The following is a 17,855-nucleotide window of genomic DNA, read 5'->3' as shown; positions in this document are numbered from 1 at the left end:
GGATGTTAAATTCCAGCTGGCTTTGGCTCACTGATAAATACTTCTTCATTATGCGGCATTTTTGAGGGCATTTCGTTACGCCGCCTTGGCGAATATTTTCCGGTTAATAAAATTATTTGCAAGCCCACACTGGCACCCCACCGACATCCGAAAATTTCTACCATCGCCGCTGGCCAATTCAGTCTGGTTAGAAAACTATTATTTTTCACACAAAGTACAATATAAACTCGCCGCGGGTGTCCTTATTAAATTCGTAGCTTTCTCCGGGGAAAAGAGGCAGGAAGGAAAGGAAAGGAAAGGAAAGGAGTGGTAGGGATCCTTGCGCCACGCTCTTGTAATTCCTTCAAGGGAAATCTTTTCAATTACAATTCGTGCAGATGGCTGCGTTTCCTTGGCTTTGCTTTTTTCTCCTGTCTCTTCATTTTCCCTCTGAATTTTCCCCCTTTATTTTGTTTTTTTTTTTAGCCCGCTGCCAGGCGCAAAAAGCAAACCATCGGCAGACAGTGGCAATTTCTTTTCATTTCGCGTGTCTCCTGTTGACAAACTGCTGTGTCCCTGCCTCGGGGAAATGCTCGAGTGGCGCTGCAACATTATAAGGATGCTCCAAAAGGGGTGGGGCTTTCACTTCAAAAGGTGAGCGAGCGGAGGCCTTGCGCCTTGCAGTTAATTAGTGTGTGGTGCGCACTTCTAATTGCATGTGACAGATGCTGATGCTGCTGCTGCTGCTGCTGCTACTGCAGATGCACTTGCTGCTGGATGAGAGCCCCATCGCACCTGCGGCAGGAATGCGAAGTGAAAAGCCAGAGGAAAAGGTCCGGGGGAGTGCTCTTTACGACTTCATAAACAAAGTCCAACCGGGACGATCGCCCTGAAGTTCGTATTTCCATTGAAGATGGCCAACAGTGGCAGCTAACTGGCTATAAACTGAATATGAGATATGAGAGGTTTAAAATCAGATTGTCATCGTTGTACTGCTAGCAAGGCATCCAAAAACAATTATGTAGCTTTTTAACCATATTAAAACTATTAAATTAAGCTGACAGCAAGGGAATTTAAGTTAATAAATTTAAAGCACAGTGGTTGGTTGTAAAATGCAGCTTAAAGCGATTTAGATAAAATAATCCGCATAACTCAGCCAACATTTGGCATCTCTAAACCTTTAAAGGTGCTGGTGGTCAAGACACCGAGTGGCTTGGGCGGTGCAAGGTGCACGTAAGTTACGCCGGTGGCTACAAATTGGAAAACCATTTTAGCACTAATGAAGATCCACCCATTGCTTGTAGCGCCATCGCAAATAAAAAACGTTTACGACCTGGCCAAAAGGCAAAGTAATGACAGCCCGGGGGCGAAGCAAAAAGCTGTGGGTTGGGCTTAAATAAAGTTGCTTACGAAATACTCTGCCATTAAAGCAACTATAAAGTATCTTAATAGTTATACACTTTATCTTATTGTTTTTTTATAGTAGGGCATAAATAACGCATATAATTTCATTCAATTAATGATTGTTAATTGCGCTTTGCAACTACCTTAGCCTATTGAGAATTAGACAAGTGAAACAAAGTCTTGTTAGATTTTTAAATTGTTTTTCTTTTGATTGCGGATATAGCTAAAATTGAGTATTTCTTAAGATAGAAACTATTCGAAACTAGCCTTATATAGAGAGTATTTCCACTCTGTACGGCCCACCGTTGGGCAATAAAAATTAGTTTATCGTTGACACTGATTGAGCAGATTCCCTAATGGAAGTGCTGGCCAGCGCCTTGGACTCAATTTATAGATCTATATCCCCCCGCCAACCGATTGGCAACGCCCCCAGTTTGTCGCTTATCGATGGCTGTGGATACGCCCCCTTTTTTTTTCATACGGAGAGCAACATTCTCGAATGATTTGTGCATTCATTAACATTTTCCGAACATTCGAATGGTCGCGGCAGAAAGAATAAGTTAGCCGATTTTGTCATGTTTGCTGACAAATTACAGCTGAATTTTATTTACACGCCAAACCGCAGAACTCTGACATAATCCGCTTAAATGCATTGGGGAGCTTTTGCCATAAATTCCAGTGCATTGTTCCATGTCACTAAATCATATCAACAGCGAAAATTTATGCCAGCCCACTTTGCTTTAGCCTCCGATTTCAATTCCGATTCTGATTCGGATCCAGTCGCTATCGTTTGGGTGGACCAATTAAAATGCAAGAATTGTTAATGCTACATTAAAATTCATTATTATTACATACGTTTATTACCTCAATCGCCGTTCACATGCCAGCAGCAATTGTTGTAGCCGTTTGCCAGACTGGCTCTTGCACTATGCAAATGTCTGGTTAGATCGCTTTGAGCCATTTAGGCAGCTTAGCCACGATGCTAAAGGCCAACGGCAGCGGCAAGTGCAGAAGAACCAGGGGCGTTGTTGTAGAGGGGATCAAAACTTAACAACAGGTTGAAATCTGCTTACAAAAACTAGCTTAGCATTTGAATATATATAAACACTTTGTATTATATGGTAAAATTATAATTTGTAATATTCTTGCTTAAGTCTTAACTTATAATACAAGATGAAAGTCCCTTTACTACTACTTCCCTGACTAAATCAGCACCTGAGACTTGAAAAAACAACGTCACACGCCTTCTATTTATGGGCAACTCCTACCGTCTGTCAAACACGTCAAAGACCAGCCCCAGTCTCTTGTAATTAATTGACAATAATTTCAGTTATTTCTTGTGTCAGCTTTATGGAGATTTGCCCTCTCTGGCCATCAGGTTACGTTGCATATAGCCAGCTCATGTTGTCGTCCACCTTCGTTTAGTGTCATTAAGGCTGAAAAATGCCCCAACATTCTGCTAAACCCTAACTATTAACAGATCGACGGTCTAATCAAGTCACTTACACTGCAATAACTATCAGACTAATATAATTACTCTAATAAAAATGGTTATGATTTCTACTAACTAACTAACTGTATTGAGCAGTTGTAACATTAAATTCCTTTTGTATTGATGTGCTACTGTACTTATCTTCTCTTTCCGATCTTATTTGCATAATATAGTAATTAGTTATATTTCTTTCTCTGCACTAGCCAATTAAACAGCTTTTTCCGCCATGCATATTGAGTTGTTAACAAAAGTTGTTTGCAATTGTCGACCAGCTGTCCGTCTGTTTGTCAGTCCCTCTCCATTTTTTCCACCAAATCTATCATCGAAGTCCGAAGCGCGACAGTCTGTGAAAACCCCAGAAGGGCAGGCAGATCGATCGGAGCCACCCCTTTGGGTCGCGATGACCTCTGACCCGCTGAGATTCGGCGATGGCGATGGCGATGGCGATAGGCCAGACTAGATAGTGGCAGCTGCTCTAATTCGGAGGCAGGCAGACAGGGACCACCTCGCAGTTGACTGCACATCGAAAGCTGCCCGCGAGTGGGCCTTAACCCTGTTGGGTTGCACTGAAAAAAACTATCATAGTCCTAGCTTGATTTTATTACTAAATGAATGTATCTTAGAAGAATAAATTAGAGAGGCAAACTTTAGCAAAATAGAAACGAGTGTGGTGACATCTTCGAAATCTTAGAACTACGATTATATTAAACTCATTTTAAAATACTTAAAAAATTAAAAAAAAATATACATATATTGTGAATTTTTTGATTTTTTTTCTTTTAAGTTAAGGGAAGAAATCCCCTATTAAAAAACAAAGCTTAAAGAAGACTTTTTAATCTATTTTATTTTCAAAAATTATTACAAATTTTATTTTTGAGTGTGAGTCTCTGCTCTATGCCCGCGAATGGCAGCGTAAAAATTCATTCGGAAAACATTTTTAATATGCACGCACGGTGACCCGTGGTTCACCGCTACCCCCTAACCCTTACCCGCTGGCCAAGCTTGATTTGCAGTTCATATTGGGATGCTACTGCGAACTCAGTGCCGCATTCTGAGTCCTGAATCCTGGATATTCCGCGGATGGTCCGGCTAGACAGCTGCACCGCCCCTCGCCGTTCTCCGCTGGCCGGTAATTACACGGGGCATTTACTTGGCCTTTTGTTTCGCATCTCGGCTCTTTCAAATTTATTTTCCGCTCCTCGGCGCTGCCCCTTGTTTGCATATCCTCCCGGCATATCCCGTTGAAGGATAAAGGCGCGCGCTTAAATAAGCAATTACCGTGTGCCAGCGACCAGCATCCTGTCAAAGTCCTGCCCAGCGTCCTGCCAAAAAATACAGAAAAAAAATAAAAACGGGAAAAAGGGTTGAGCCACTCGGCCAGGACAAAGCGCCGCAGAAAAGGGTTCAAAAAAGGGGAAGAAAAATCGGACAAAAACACACAAACTCACAAACATACACACACAGACACACACACTCATGTAGCTCGTCCTGCTGTCGGTTCTGATTTAAATTTTTTACCATGACATGTGGCAACCAGACAAGGTCCACCCTGCAACCCGTTCCTCCTTTTTGGGATCCTGCTGCCCGCTAAAAATCTCGTTATTGATTTTTTAGCCAGCTTTAAAAACGGTCAGACAACAAGTTCAAGTTCAACACTTGGTGGTAATTAATTTTCCAGGCACCGGGGCTAAGAGCAAAGTGCGTGCCGTACTCATTAGCATAGGGCCTCGGGAGAAGGGTCATTGTGCTTTTAATTGGAAAACATTGGGAAGGACGAGGCCAATGGCGGAATGAAAACTCATTAAGATTTCGCCGCACAACCCTTTTTCCGCCGGCTTTTCTGACCCAGTTTTTCCTCTGGCCAGCCGGCTTCTGACCTTCTTCTTCGTGTCCGTGGATCGTAATTAAGCAATTAGCTGGGAAACACTTTCGCCCTTTTTGCCAGTCGCCAGTCCGCTTGTGAACTTGGTAACTGACCCACGCAAGGTGAAATGCTTTGAGCCAGGTGTGTAAATTCTCCCCCCTCCTCCAACTGCAGCATATCTTTCTGTTTACTCTTTTTTGTATCTGTGGCTCTGCACTTCCTGTCATTCGTTTTGGAAATCGCGACATCGTGATTGCATTTGGCATATGCACATGTGCACTCGATGGCGCAGCTGGCCAAAAGGAGGGCCCAAACAACTGGCCATTGACCAAATGCAGTGGCAGTGGCAGAGGCAGTGGCAGTGGCAGTTGCAATTCCCCCTTTGCGGCATTGACACATTTTTTCGTCTCATTTTTCGCAACCGGGATGTGTGTGTGTTCCCACGCTTAACTGACCCAACGCAATGTGGACTCGGTTAAATGGTCAAGATTGGCCAGATTTGCGATAAACCATATATGGTTTATAGATTATTGCTGGCTCTTTTTATTGCCGAAATTTATTAGGATTATGAATATTAATGAACTTTCTGTTTGGTTTTTTCCTGTAAATACACTTTTTTAATAAATATGTATAAGGATTTAACTTAACTAAATTCACTTAATTTAAGAGGAGCCTGGTACTTAATGTTCTGTTCTTTATACATATGTGCTTAAGTAATTCGTTTAATTCTTCGTTTTGTTCTTTTTAAACAATGATTGATTGCTTTGTGGATCTCTGGCAGCAGCTGCAATTTTTGGCCGCGTGGCAAAGCAGCTTTGATCGATCGGGACATTAGAAGTCCACTTGATCGCATCTCCGAAACTTGATTTATTGTCAGTGGCTGCGATCCTTTCGATTTCTTGCTTTTGGGACAGGGCCATAAATTAGATCGCCTTTGCGATTGGCGGACAGAAAGTTCAGCAACGCCCGAATTTGCTCCGTGGCAGCAGCTTTAAGGACGAAGCGACGGCTAATGAGGCGCTTTGCGAGACTCAAACGAAACCCGATCCAGGGCTTTTTAAGGGTCTTTGATGCACTGCGGAAAATAGTATAGCTGAATTGAATGTACGCACATCTGCTTGGCTGAATATCCAAAGGTTTCTTTTTTGAATTAAACATAGCAATGTGAAAAATGGATTTTCGTTTTAAATTGTCACCATTACAGGTTCAGAAGTACACAGTTTTCATGACTATTAGTTTTTGCATAGCTCCTGTATTGCTATCGAATTTTGTAGCAGTGTAGGGGGACCCGCATGGCTGTTTACCATTGCATTTTGCTCGCTGCTTGCCGCTTGCCTGATTTTTGAGAGCCTCTCCTGCACTAAACCATTCAGCGACGGCCCTGCCAAAGGTCATGGGTGGGGCCAAAGGGGGCGGAAAATGGTGATGGCGAAAAGGGGGGTGTGGCAGGGGGTGGGGTCTGGCCCAGCAACAATTGCTGCACTGCTGAGCCCGGCTTTTGTGCCTTTGGTCGGTTGCCAACCGCAAATATGTTCGCGTTCCCGGTGCCAGTCTTTATGCCCATTCTCAGTCGGTTGTTTTATATTCGCATTCTGCATTTGCTGCCATTGCAAAGTCAACTAATTGAATGTGCTAAACTCACCCACACACCCACACACCAGCGCAAATATCGCGTTATATGGCGCATTAAGCGCTCAGTCCTGGATTTCTCATTTCCCTGACCCTGATGAGTCCTTCGCCAGGACCCCTCTAGATCCACTAACTCCGCCATGCACGGAAAGAAACTACACCTTTGAAGCAAATTATAAATACTAGTTAATATATTCCCCGCAGATACTCACATTCATATTGAAAGCCTTAGATTACAAAGCATTAAATATATATATATTAATATATTAATATATTATAATATATATAAATAAGTTAGAAGAACTTATATTCTTACATATGTACATTCTTCTTAAAAATATCGAAGTAAAATGAGTTTAAAGTGATTTTGTGTTGTTTTAAGTAATATATTTGGTAAGTAATATATTTATTATTTATCACACATGTATATATCATATTTTACATATGTATGTATATGTATTATTTTTTATCATCAGGACATCGAGGACCAAGTGAGGTAGTGATTTGGCTCCGTGTGTGTGTGGAGTTTCCTCCCACCATGACGATAATGCTGATGACGATTCCTCCATTTCTCGCTGCATTTGTATGGGTAATTACCGTGGTGTGTGTGTGTGTGTGTGTGAGGGACGTCTGCTGGCTGTCCATGGCCATGGGGTGGAATTCTGCTCGCAGTTTTTTTTTATATACACAGTTTTTAGCATTTTTTTCACATTACAGCAGCCCGTCTCTTTCACTCTCACAACAGTTGCTCACCCTGCCTACATATTTTCCCTCGTTTTTTGCTTTTTTTTTGCGTTTTACTTGCGTCGGAAACCGCCATTTTTTATGCGCGCCAACTACGCCGCCCTCTCTATTCCTCTCTCCCTTTCTGCCTCGCAGCCCCTCTCTCTCGCACCCTCGAGGTGTAGGGAAGGCACACCCTCACAATGAAAATTTGCTCATTAGAAAAAATGTGGACTGTTCTCTGAGGCAGTGGTGGCATACAAAATGGACATATTTTCACAAAAAAAAACGATAAATATATTTATTTTTTATGAGTATAGGTACATATTTTGATATCAATATTTTTGTAACTAGAAACTGGAAAGAATGCTTAACACAAATTGTTTATGTCAAATAAATGCAATCCATTCCATATTCTAGGAAAATACCTTACAACAAAATTGAATCAACAGGTTTGATAAATAATATAAGTCTCTAGGTATGCAGAATAGATAAAACCCTAGTAAAAAAAAGTATTTTTATATTAAATATACATAAATAAATAAAATGAAATATATATTAAAAATAAACATAAACATAAAACATTATCATTAAACATAAAGTTCCTAAAAAAGAATACGTTTTTTTTTTAGTATGTTGGAGCTATATATATTTCATTATTTTAGAGTTAAATAGATTAATTTTTAAATTGAACCGACTAAAAATCGAATTTAAATGAACCAAGTTGCAAGCTCGCCATCTAGGTTTGGGTTTTTACTCGGGCTTCCACTTTTGGGAGGTGTCTTTGCTTTCTGTGTTCTGCTAATAACAGAGAAGCCTGCTCTGTTAAGAAAACATTTCATTTCTACATTATTTTTACATTGTAAGGTAACAATTTTATTAAATATATTTTATATAAATATATTAATTTCAACAATAAGTGAATATAATCTTATTTACCTGAAGTCACGCAACATTATTTTTTTAATATATATATTTTGGAAATTTTCCTAGAACCAGAGTATTTTTAGTATGCAAATTTTCCCCTGTAGGTGGTATTTTTTCGCACTCCAGAAGCGGTCACACTGCGAAGCCCACCTGATTGAGCGAATTGCAATTCGAAACTGCGAAACTACTTTACTTAACAGATAGTGCGTGCCAAACAAATACAACATTGTTGCGATTTCGTTGGGGGCGTGGCCACAACAAATCCCCTCCAGTGCAACAAGAACGCAGCACGTGGAGAGCAGAAGCAGAGGCGAAAAATAGGGAAAATCCCGGGAAACCCCACGAAATGAAGAGCAACGTCAATCAGGGCGGTTACGCCCCACCCGGTTTCGGATCCGGATTCCAACCAAATGCTCCGCCCGCCGAGGGATTCGGCTACCCACCGCCCAGTGGCGCCCACAACGCCCCCTATCCGCCCAACGTCCCTGGTCATCCGCAGCCACATCCACAGTCGCCGCCGCCCATGAATTACGTGAGTTCCAAATGATGAAGTGGGTGGTGCTGGTGGTGCAGGGGGTGCTTATTGTACAGGCACACCACAACCATGACGTCATGCCAGTTGCTATTTGCTTATTTATAAACACACACTCACGCAGTCTGTTTGCTGTGGACTGAAAGAGATTCATTCGATTTGCACGCGAATCCGCGCAATCAGCGTGTTGATAAATACAAACAACGTTTTTTGCCCCCTCACAAACAACTAAGAACTCAATGCACATACAAATGTACTTGCCTTAAAACCAGTAATGCAGACTGGATAAGCAAGTCGAAAGCTACAAAATGCTTTTTCTGAACACCTTTCATTACGCATGTTTATCATGTGCCGCCGTTTTGCTTCCATGACCTGAAAACTTCCCCTATGTTTTGAACTCATGCCAGTGGAGCACTTTGTTTTCACTTAGGTATTAAACATATACTCATCATCATAGAAACTCATCGAAATCTAAGAGAGAGGAAACACACTTCATGTTTTAACTTCTAAAACCATCTCTGCTTAACTACTTCATACATTTGCCCGGCAAAGTGCTGATAAGTACAGCTTGAAAAATCCCAGCCCGATCCAAAAAAACTAATGGAAACGCCCCTCACAGAAATATTTGACTCATTCTTCAATCGAAACCCGATCGTTGCAGGGGTTTACGCCAGGTCCTCAGCAAGCCGGATACGCACCAGTTCCCCAGATGCCGCCGTACGGAGAAGCGCCGCCCTACGGAGCCGGACAACCACCTTACGTGGGTGGTCCAGGTGGTCAGCCACCTTATGTGGGTGGTCCAGGTGGACAGCCAGCCTACGGAGGAGGAGCACCACCTCCACAGGCCTTTGGAGGATATCCTCCCGGACCAGCAGGTCCTCCAAACGCATTTGGCGGATATCCACCGGGACATCCACAACAGCCCATCGTCACGCAGCCGGGAATGGGACCGGGAATGGGACCGGGAATGGGACCGGGAATGGGACCGGGAATGGGTCCGGGAATGGCCCCACAGGGCGGACCAGCAGGCAAGTAATCAAACACTAGTGTGTAACTCGAAAAAGTATTCAAAATGTGGGACTAAATGAATAAGTATCGATAAGAATAAGTATGATAAGAACTATGGTCCGAATGGAAGTGCATTGATTGACTCTCAAATATTTCTATATGGTGTGCATATTATGGCACCAGACTTTTATCACTTTCTGCTTCCTTGTTACAATTATTCGTTCCATATCTGAGTTTACTTCTTATATAATCTTCCTACGCAAAAAGCTGAATCAAAACAAGATCGCATCTTTGCGATGCTCCGTGTGTCGTTGCCCCGCGATTGAGATAATGTCCAATCAGTTGTCTTAAGATTTCTTCGGGTGCAAGCACTGAACCCATTATCCCAGATAGAGGTAGCTAGCCAAGATCGGTGTAGAACAAAGGTTCCCCCAGATGCAAAGTGGGGTGCAAACATTTACGTAGTCACATTGGACAGCGTTAGATACTTTAAGTTTCTTAGACCGCCTCTTATCAATTGTATTTTTGTTTACACGTGCATCGGATCCGTCCGAAATAAGCTGAATAACCCTGCCAGATCTTTGGCGCTTATCGGAAAGCCAAGCGTCTGCCTTAATTGAACCAATAAAATAATACAAAGCGTCATTTAAAACGCCCGTCGCTGTGTATGGCGTTGATTTTTGCCCGCCGAGCATTTAGTTCATCTCTGTGCTGCAGAGCAGGCGGTCGTGTCAGTCTACAAAAATGTCCACTGAAAACCCAGCAAGTTGTGTTTCCACACTGGATCTGAGTGGCGCCGAAGCTCGGGGACATCCGGAGGAATCCAATTCCAGGGGTGTGAAGAGCGGCTCCAAGGTCCTGCGCTTTATTTGGCACTCGCTGTACACGCAATACAACCAGATCTGCTCAAGGTCCCAGACTCTGAGGCAACTGGTCTGCAGGGAGGCCAACAAACCACTGCCCAAGAAACTCAGACACACCATCCGACTAAATAAGTCGGCCAAGCGAAAGGGCTACGAGTACTATGTGAGCGACGAGGACAGGAGGTAAGCAGGTCATGTTGTGGTCTTGACCAGAAACTGTAGGGTTGAAGATGATGATGGGTTTAAAAGATGAACCTTTAAAGATTTCAATAGTACACTTCAGTAAGATAATTGAAAATTAATAAATAGGACCTCAATAGGAAGAAATTTTTAAAATTACCTTGTGGTCGAGGCTTAAAATTAAGTGAAAAGGTGTTTTACCAAACAATTAAGAATTAATACTTAATATGATTAAAAACTAACATTATCTCAGCACGTTTCCCGATAAGATTTATCTATTTTAGTTAGGTGCAAAAACTTTAATTGATCCAAAAATATCTCAATTATGTACATCTTGTCAAGGTTTCCTTACATTGTGAAATTATATATTTAATCTGAGATTTATCTTTAGAGCCCGTGATAAAGTATATCTTTCTAGCGCCGATTAGATACAAGAGCCTTGATGGGCGAGGTAGCATAATAGCTTGTGGCTGGGGGTTATCCATGGGATGTGTCAGGAGGGGCATGCTACATTGTGATGCTTCCAATTAGAAAGGCCGAGCAATTGTGTCGTTGACATTGACCAATTGACACACTGGCAACTGAACGAGCTGAACAAGATGCCCTTTTGTGTGCACTAATTTAATTTAGCCGCCAAGATTATAGGAAGTCTGGAGAAGAGAACGTTATCATAAAGTTCACATTAAGTTTTATTTTTAAATTCCATTCAATCAAATTATACATTAAAGAAGTATGAATGCATATTAATGAGTTATATTTTTGCAGGAGACTGGATGAGTATACCTACCGGAATTCCGAACTGTCCGCGCGGATTGGAGTACCTTACGACTATCGACCAGCTTTTAGTTAAGCAGAAGGTCGAGCTGCTGGAGGCCTTCACGGGCTTCGAGACCAACAACAAGTTTACGATCAAGAACGCCCTGGGTCAGAAGGTCTATTTCGCGGCGGAGGACAACGATTGCTGCACCCGCAATTGCTGCGGTCCAGGGCGTCCCTTCGACATGCGAGTCTTCGACAACTTTCAGCAGGAAGTGATCCACATGCACCGCCCGCTGGCCTGCTCCTCCTGTCTGTTCCCCTGCTGTCTGCAGAGCATCGAGGTGTCGGCGCCACCCGGCAATGTTATCGGCACCATCGAACAGGAGTGGTCCATCTGCTCGCCATCCTTCCGCATCCTCAACCACGTGGGCGACACGGTGATGCGCATCGAAGGACCTTTCTGCACCTTTTCGCTCTGCGGCGACGTCGAGTTCAATGTATATCTAGAATATTTATGTTTTAGTGTGATTTGCAAGCATGTGATAAACCGTTTTTGATTTTCAGGTTGTTTCGCTCACTGGTGAGAAGATCGGCAAGATCTCGAAGCAGTGGTCCGGCCTGGCACGTGAAATTTTCACGGATGCGGACTTCTTTGGCATCAATTTCCCACTGGACTTGGATGTGCGCATGAAGGCCGTTCTGCTGGGCGCCACATTCCTCATAGTAAGTGTGCTCTTTTCAGCTAAGATTTATTGTAGTTATTCATTGTTGGCCTCTGCCAATCAGTTATATAGTGTCCATTTTTATCGGTTCAAGCTGTTAACGCGTCTGCAGCGCAGATTTCGTTGGTGCTGAGGTAATGTTGACCCTCAGGCCCATGAAAACCTTTAGCTTAGTTTGAGTAGGCTAGTGCAGCACTAAGTCCTTCAATCGTAAATGTTACCCACACTAAATTTATGCTTTCTATTTGCCCCACAGGATGCCATGTTCTTTGAAAAAGCCGGTAACCGAGAGACCGATGGCCCCGGAATGCTATAGGAATCAGGTGGTGGCTTGTGCATCGATTGTTTGTGCCTGGGAACTAAATGTGGCGATTGTGGCGATTGTGACGATTGTTGCGATTGTAAGGATTGTGGCGATTGTGGCGATTGCGGCGATTGTGGCGATTGCGACGATTAATTATTGTACATTATCTTGAGTTGCTACTTTATACAATTATCTTCCCGGTGAACAACCGCTTACTAGTCTTCTGAACCAAATGCTTATTGATGAAAATGGATCGCACTAATGAAACTCCTTGTTAATTTTGATACTGAACTGAACATACTGAACTCAGGCTTCCCACGAGAGAGGAAGATAAACGCTTTTCAACGCTTAGATTTATTTTTCTTGCTTAAACTTGTGTTAAGTATTCAACGAATAATCTTCTTTATTTATGAATTTATAATGAAGCGCTGAAGCGACAACTAACTAACGAATGATTCGTTATTGAACCATGTACTTTAAACTGTATTTTGAGTGTCTTATGGATAAAAGTATATATTTAACCTTGCCTATTGTTAAGCATCAGAGAATATATATATAAATATATATATACCCCTACTGATATTACGAAACAGTAGGTTTTCTTTATATGTATGTATTACAAGAAATGTTAAATAAATCATAAACCAATATATATTTATTTTTCACCATAATAATTTATATATGTAATGATATTTAAAATCATATTACCGTATTAAAATAATTAGTTGGTTTATATGTAAAGTTACAAGATGAGAAATAACAAGACAACAGCAAGCTTCGTGTTGAAAAGAGTTTTCTCTCAATTCAACTGGCACCATCACTAGTACAACAGCTGATTTTGGTTAATGGAATTGGAAACCGGCTTTTGTCTGAACTAAAGAACCGAAACAAGTTTGCTCTGATAAAAATAAACTCAAATTAACGCATTGCACTTGGTTCAAGTTGAGGTCCATTTTAGTTGAAAAAATGCAGTCGATGCAAGTTTTGGTCTTCCTGCTCCTGTCCGGAGTGTTCGGGAAGGATCTTCAGGAGTGCGAGGATCTGGGAAACGGAAGCCATCTGTGTCGGGAGATCGAGAGCTTCGAACAACTGAATCGATATGTCGGTGAGAACTGGCGAAGTGTGAAGGTGGTCAATGAACACACAGGAATCGAAAGAGCAGAAGATGGGGAGCTGCCTGGTCTCTCTAGACTTTTGCACTTGGATCTATCTGAAGCCGGTGGTGTGACTCTGGGCGAGAGCGGACTGCAAGATTTTAAGGCGCTGCAGAAGCTGAATCTTACCCACTGTCAGTTGGAGGAGCTGAAATCAGAGCACTTTCCCAACCCATCCGAAATAATCCATTTCGATGTGAGCTACAACGACATATTGGCTATTACTGCCAAACTGATGAGTGGCTTCGCCAATTTGGAGTACGCCAACTTTTCTGAGAACCTGATAGCCCACAAAGAACCCAATGCCTTTAAGGATATGAAAAAGCTACGATTTCTCGATCTAACCACCAACTATCAGGAAAACATAACTCTTGGCGAAAATGCAAACTTGCGTTTCTTGTCCATAAGTAACAACAATTTGAGAGACGTAAGTGATTGACAATTTAGTTGAAAGCCATGATATATACTTTATAAATCCCCTAGTTTCAATGGTGTCACCTGCGGGGATTGCCCAAATTGGAGGAACTGCATCTTCACAGCAATTGGCTGGAGCACCTGGATATGGGAATATTCTATGCGCTGCCCAATCTCCGAGTTTTAAATGTGTCCAACAACAATCTATTTGAGATCAAGCGCACACTTTTCATGGCTCCCGGAGAAGTGGCGCCATTGGATCTGCTCGACTATAGCTCGAATAATGTGAAAGTCCTGGAGGACTCCGTGTTTTGCAGGCTCAAGAAACTAAGAACCCTCAATTTGTGGCTTAACCAGATAAACAGAATCCATCCGAGGGCCTTTTTGGGATTGAGTTCACTGCAAACTCTGCACTTGCAGGGTAACAAGATCTCGCTTCTGCCCGACGATGTCTTTGCCAATCTAACAGCTTTGGAGAAACTGGATCTCAGCAGGAATAACATCAAAAAGCTGGGAATGCGTGTATTTGGTGAAAGTATTCTCCGCAAGCTGACCTACCTGGATTTGAGCAACAACTACATTGCGGAACTGCATCCCCTGGCTCTTTCTTCTCTGCCGTTCATCCAGGAACTTAGGCTCAGAAGGAATAAGCTGGTCAGTCTGGATCTTCGCATGTTTGCACCTTTGCGGCAATTACAATTGCTCACAATTAGCGAGAATCGTCTGGAGGAGATTGAGGGCGAGATACTGAACACTTTGGATCGCCTCAATCACCTGGAGCTCAACAACAATCGTCTCACCTTCTTGCCGGACTTGAAGTCATTACAAAGTCTCTTGCATTTACAAAACATCACTTTGGAGGGAAATCCTTGGCAGTGCCTGTGTCTGGACGAGATCACCACCTGGTTGAATGGCCATCACGTGTCCTACGCTCGACCCAGCAGTGCCTACTTCAGCGGAAGGAAGCCCCTCTGCGTTGTCACGCCCATGGATAAATGCCTGCGCGACCTTCAAGAAACCAGAGCTCAAGGAATCGTCGAAAGTTATGAGAAGATATAACCTTTCATGCTTTATATGGTATCTATAGAAGGACCAAGAAAAGTAAGAATTTCACTTTAATTTCGGCATAAATCTGGCTGATGAGCTTTATATTGGCAGTAGCTCGTAAATGGCTTCACAAGAGTTTTAGTATGTTTTTGCTTTCAAATTTAAATCAGATTTTTACCATCATACATCAAAGTAGTATGTGCATTCATAATCCCGACTGTAAGACGCATGTGTGTCACCAGTTGAGGAGCAATAAATCAATATCCACTGAATGCTGGACTGCAGTTTCTGTTGTGGGTTCCGCTTCGCTCCGCTGACTGACTGGACGTCCGCCCCAGGATCCTTGAAGAAGCCTCCGTAAATCACAGACAATTGGATGACCATGAGGGCAAAAGTTTTAGCTAGCCAAAGTATTTGGCCAACTGTCGTAAAACAATAAAACGGAAGGCATGCGATGGGCAGAGTGGGAGTGGGAATGACTGGGGCGGAAAACCGAAGCAGAGATTTTCAAATACTTAACACCACTTAAGCGAACAGTTGGACAATGACAATGACGGGGGATTCGAATGGGGATTGGGATTGGGATTGGGAATTCCAAAAAGGGCAAGGTGGGATTTGATTGTTGAGCGTAATTTAGCGCAAGAATTTTTATTAAAATTTCCAATTAGTTTGCAGATAAACTTTTTTGCTGGCCGCAATGAGTTGACTGATTGATCGATGGACTGGGCTGCTAAGTGGGATAAGTTTGGCAGTAAGGAATCGAACAAGCCTAAGACCATATAAGGATAGCTATAGAGCTATGTCCTTCCAAGGGAGCAAGTTTCCGTGGTCTTGTGCTGCCTAACTTGGCGCATATGCATTCAAATTGTATGAATAGGCCGCAGGGTCAGAGGTGTGAGCAAGTGGAGCACAAGTATTCCAGGTATTCAAACGGGCAACAAAGGAACAATGGACCGGGGAAGTTGGCAGCCAGGACATGTGCAGCCAATGCGCAATTACGGGAATAAAGGGCGTAACACGGAACACGGTGTATCCTTGCTGAGCAGCTGCCATAAAAGTTTTACTCCAACGAGGCCTCCACAGCACCTTCAACACTCGGAGGCCACTAATGAAATTAAATTTTCGGTTTCACATTTGCTCGATGAATTAAGTGTCCTGTCAAAGGTGAAAGGTAAAGACTCCATGAGGAAAGGGCTTTCGTGCGGAAAGCATTTCCTTTCCGTCCAGGTCCGTTCAATTAATTTGGCCACAAACTTTGCTCGGTCTGTTGTTTACCCAATTTGATAGCTGAAATTTCTGGCCCGGAAGGAGTCTCGTTCATGACAAACTTGTTGCTCCTTGGGCCACCGAGTTGTGGACCCTTGTCAAACCAAAAATGAAGCTTCGCCAAGGTGTCAAAGGCATTCTGGCCATTGATTTTCCCCAGATCGGAAACCCCTTTTCGATTTCCCAACACTCTCGTAATATAAATTCAAATTCTAATTCAAATTTAGTGCACATCCATTTGGTGGTTTTGCCATTTTTTGCAGCATTTCAGTTGGAGTGGCCACTGCACAATCACATTTTGTCGGTTAATTACATTCACGGCTAATTGCATTTCTGCGGCTTAAAATGCCGCAAAATTTGTTAACAAAATATTTGCAAAAACATTTTTGCACAATTAGCTCGATCATAGTGTGCTTCATGCCGCATGTCCGTGTGCATACTCATTATGCTCACATTTGCACCCGTAAAATGCGAAACTAGATGGCACATTAAATTACAATATTGGCGTTTTTGTGGTTCACTGCGTTTTCAATTATCTCAATCGAAACTTTCGACGGAGCGCGAGTATTTTTCCTGCTTTGGCAGAGGAGCAGCCAAGGCGAACTTGAAGGATCTTCGCTCCTTGGCACTTGAGCTCCGGCGCTTGGTAAGTTGGGTGCTCTTGTCCAGCAGCAACGATAGCTCCGACATGGATGGAAGTACCAGGTTGTTGAAGTTCTTCAATGTCAGCGCTTCGTCCAAGCTCTGGGTGTACTTCATCAGCTCCTCGTGGCACTTCAATAGCGTCCTCCGGGATTTGCTCAAAGCGCTTGCGAAGTCATAGTAATCATGCTTGTTGCACATCAGGGGCGCCTTGAGGTAGCATGTAAGTATAAGTATTAATAAATAATATTTATAATAAATAATATGGATGAATGTTATGAAAATACCTTGGATGCGAAGCAGAACTTCATGTTGGTTTGAATGGGTCGCACGAAGTTGTCGCTGTAGTCGAGGTAGTTGCCTCTGGAGATGTCCAGGTCATTGTATCGCTCCAAGCACAATCCCGTATTGTGCTTCAGCTCCTCCTGCCACTTGGGCACCTCGAGCAGCTTCTTGTCCAGCTTTCTGATGCATCGAATGTTGCGCTGGACAATAACGTCCAGTGCAGTCAGAGAATCAGTTGAATCCTTAAGTCGGCCGTTCAATTCGATGATCTGCTGGAGAGCTCGAACTGTGTCCTGTTGCACTCCTCGCAGTTCGTCATTGTCCGAGCTGGACTGCTCAATGTCCAGTTTAATGTGGTCACTTTCTGAAGGACATTCGGCCTCGTTTACTTGCACTGGACGAATGAGGAGGCCCCTCAGATGGAGCACTCTTTGTTTCATCTCCTCCAGCTTATTGAAAACCTTCGGAAGTTCAAAAGCCGAAGAACTCTGCTCTTCCTGGATCGTCATGTTGTCCAGAGCGGAGATGGTGCAGTGGGTCACTTCCGATTCACTGGGAGTTTGAAGAAGTCCAGCAGCTTTGCAGTCCATATTTATTATTTTTTTTAGCTTACTAATAAATTGTGTAGTGTGTATATGTGTACTAATTCATGGAGTGCTTG

General features: G+C 42.9%; 3 protein-coding genes across 5 annotated transcripts; 2 read left to right on the top strand and 1 right to left on the bottom strand.

Moving 5' to 3' along the window:
- The first annotated feature begins 8,151 nt into the window (after positions 1-8,151).
- LOC120448584 (phospholipid scramblase 1) lies at positions 8,152-12,938 on the top strand. 3 transcript variants are annotated; one of them, XM_039630660.2, is made up of 5 exons: positions 8,152-8,550; positions 9,212-9,578; positions 11,367-11,857; positions 11,925-12,083; positions 12,339-12,932. In XM_039630660.2, the coding sequence occupies exons 1-5, from the start codon at positions 8,365-8,367 to the stop codon at positions 12,396-12,398; spliced, it is 1,263 nt and encodes a 420-aa protein (XP_039486594.1). In that variant the 5' UTR covers positions 8,152-8,364; the 3' UTR covers positions 12,399-12,932. The 3 variants fall into 3 exon arrangements, with proteins under 3 accessions (XP_039486594.1, XP_039486596.1, XP_039486595.1); XM_039630662.2 differs by lacking the exons at positions 8,152-8,550; positions 9,212-9,578 and adding an exon at positions 10,262-10,604 and having other exon boundaries at positions 11,380-11,857; positions 12,339-12,938; XM_039630661.2 differs by lacking the exons at positions 8,152-8,550; positions 9,212-9,578 and adding an exon at positions 10,467-10,604 and having other exon boundaries at positions 12,339-12,929.
- Positions 12,939-13,089: 151 nt separating this feature from the next.
- On the top strand, positions 13,090-16,347 carry LOC120448583 (insulin-like growth factor-binding protein complex acid labile subunit). The gene is made up of 2 exons (XM_039630658.2): positions 13,090-13,967; positions 14,024-16,347. The coding sequence occupies exons 1-2, from the start codon at positions 13,353-13,355 to the stop codon at positions 15,011-15,013; spliced, it is 1,605 nt and encodes a 534-aa protein (XP_039486592.1). The 5' UTR covers positions 13,090-13,352; the 3' UTR covers positions 15,014-16,347.
- Positions 16,348-16,483: 136 nt separating this feature from the next.
- On the bottom strand, positions 16,484-17,855 carry LOC120448585. The gene is made up of 2 exons (XM_039630663.2): positions 17,197-17,855; positions 16,484-17,119 (listed from the first exon to the last, which is right to left on the bottom strand). Exons 1-2 carry the CDS (start codon positions 17,782-17,784, stop codon positions 16,805-16,807), a joined length of 903 nt encoding a protein of 300 aa, XP_039486597.1. The 5' UTR covers positions 17,785-17,855; the 3' UTR covers positions 16,484-16,804.

This window comes from Drosophila santomea, chromosome 3L (genome assembly GCF_016746245.2).
Source record: "Drosophila santomea strain STO CAGO 1482 chromosome 3L, Prin_Dsan_1.1, whole genome shotgun sequence".
In the NCBI taxonomy this organism is placed as follows: domain Eukaryota; kingdom Metazoa; phylum Arthropoda; class Insecta; order Diptera; family Drosophilidae; genus Drosophila; species Drosophila santomea.
Note: the sequence above shows the minus strand (reverse complement) of the source record. Positions and strands in the feature narration are given on the sequence as shown.

Excerpts from the sequence above, each read along its gene's own strand:
- LOC120448585 (XM_039630663.2), bottom strand. The coding sequence starts at position 17,784 with ATGGACTGCAAAGCTGCTGGACTTCTTCAAACTCCCAGTGAATCGGAA. Across the intron at positions 17,120-17,196 it reads AGTTCTGCTTCGCATCCAAG|GCGCCCCTGATGTGCAACAA; the intron begins GTATTTTCATAA and ends TGCTACCTCAAG.
- LOC120448584 (XM_039630660.2), top strand. The coding sequence starts at position 8,365 with ATGAAGAGCAACGTCAATCAGGGCGGTTACGCCCCACCCGGTTTCGGA. Across the intron at positions 9,579-11,366 it reads CCCACAGGGCGGACCAGCAG|GAGACTGGATGAGTATACCT; the intron begins GCAAGTAATCAA and ends ATATTTTTGCAG. Across the intron at positions 12,084-12,338 it reads TGGGCGCCACATTCCTCATA|GATGCCATGTTCTTTGAAAA; the intron begins GTAAGTGTGCTC and ends TTTGCCCCACAG.
- LOC120448583 (XM_039630658.2), top strand. The coding sequence starts at position 13,353 with ATGCAGTCGATGCAAGTTTTGGTCTTCCTGCTCCTGTCCGGAGTGTTC. Across the intron at positions 13,968-14,023 it reads GTAACAACAATTTGAGAGAC|TTTCAATGGTGTCACCTGCG; the intron begins GTAAGTGATTGA and ends TAAATCCCCTAG.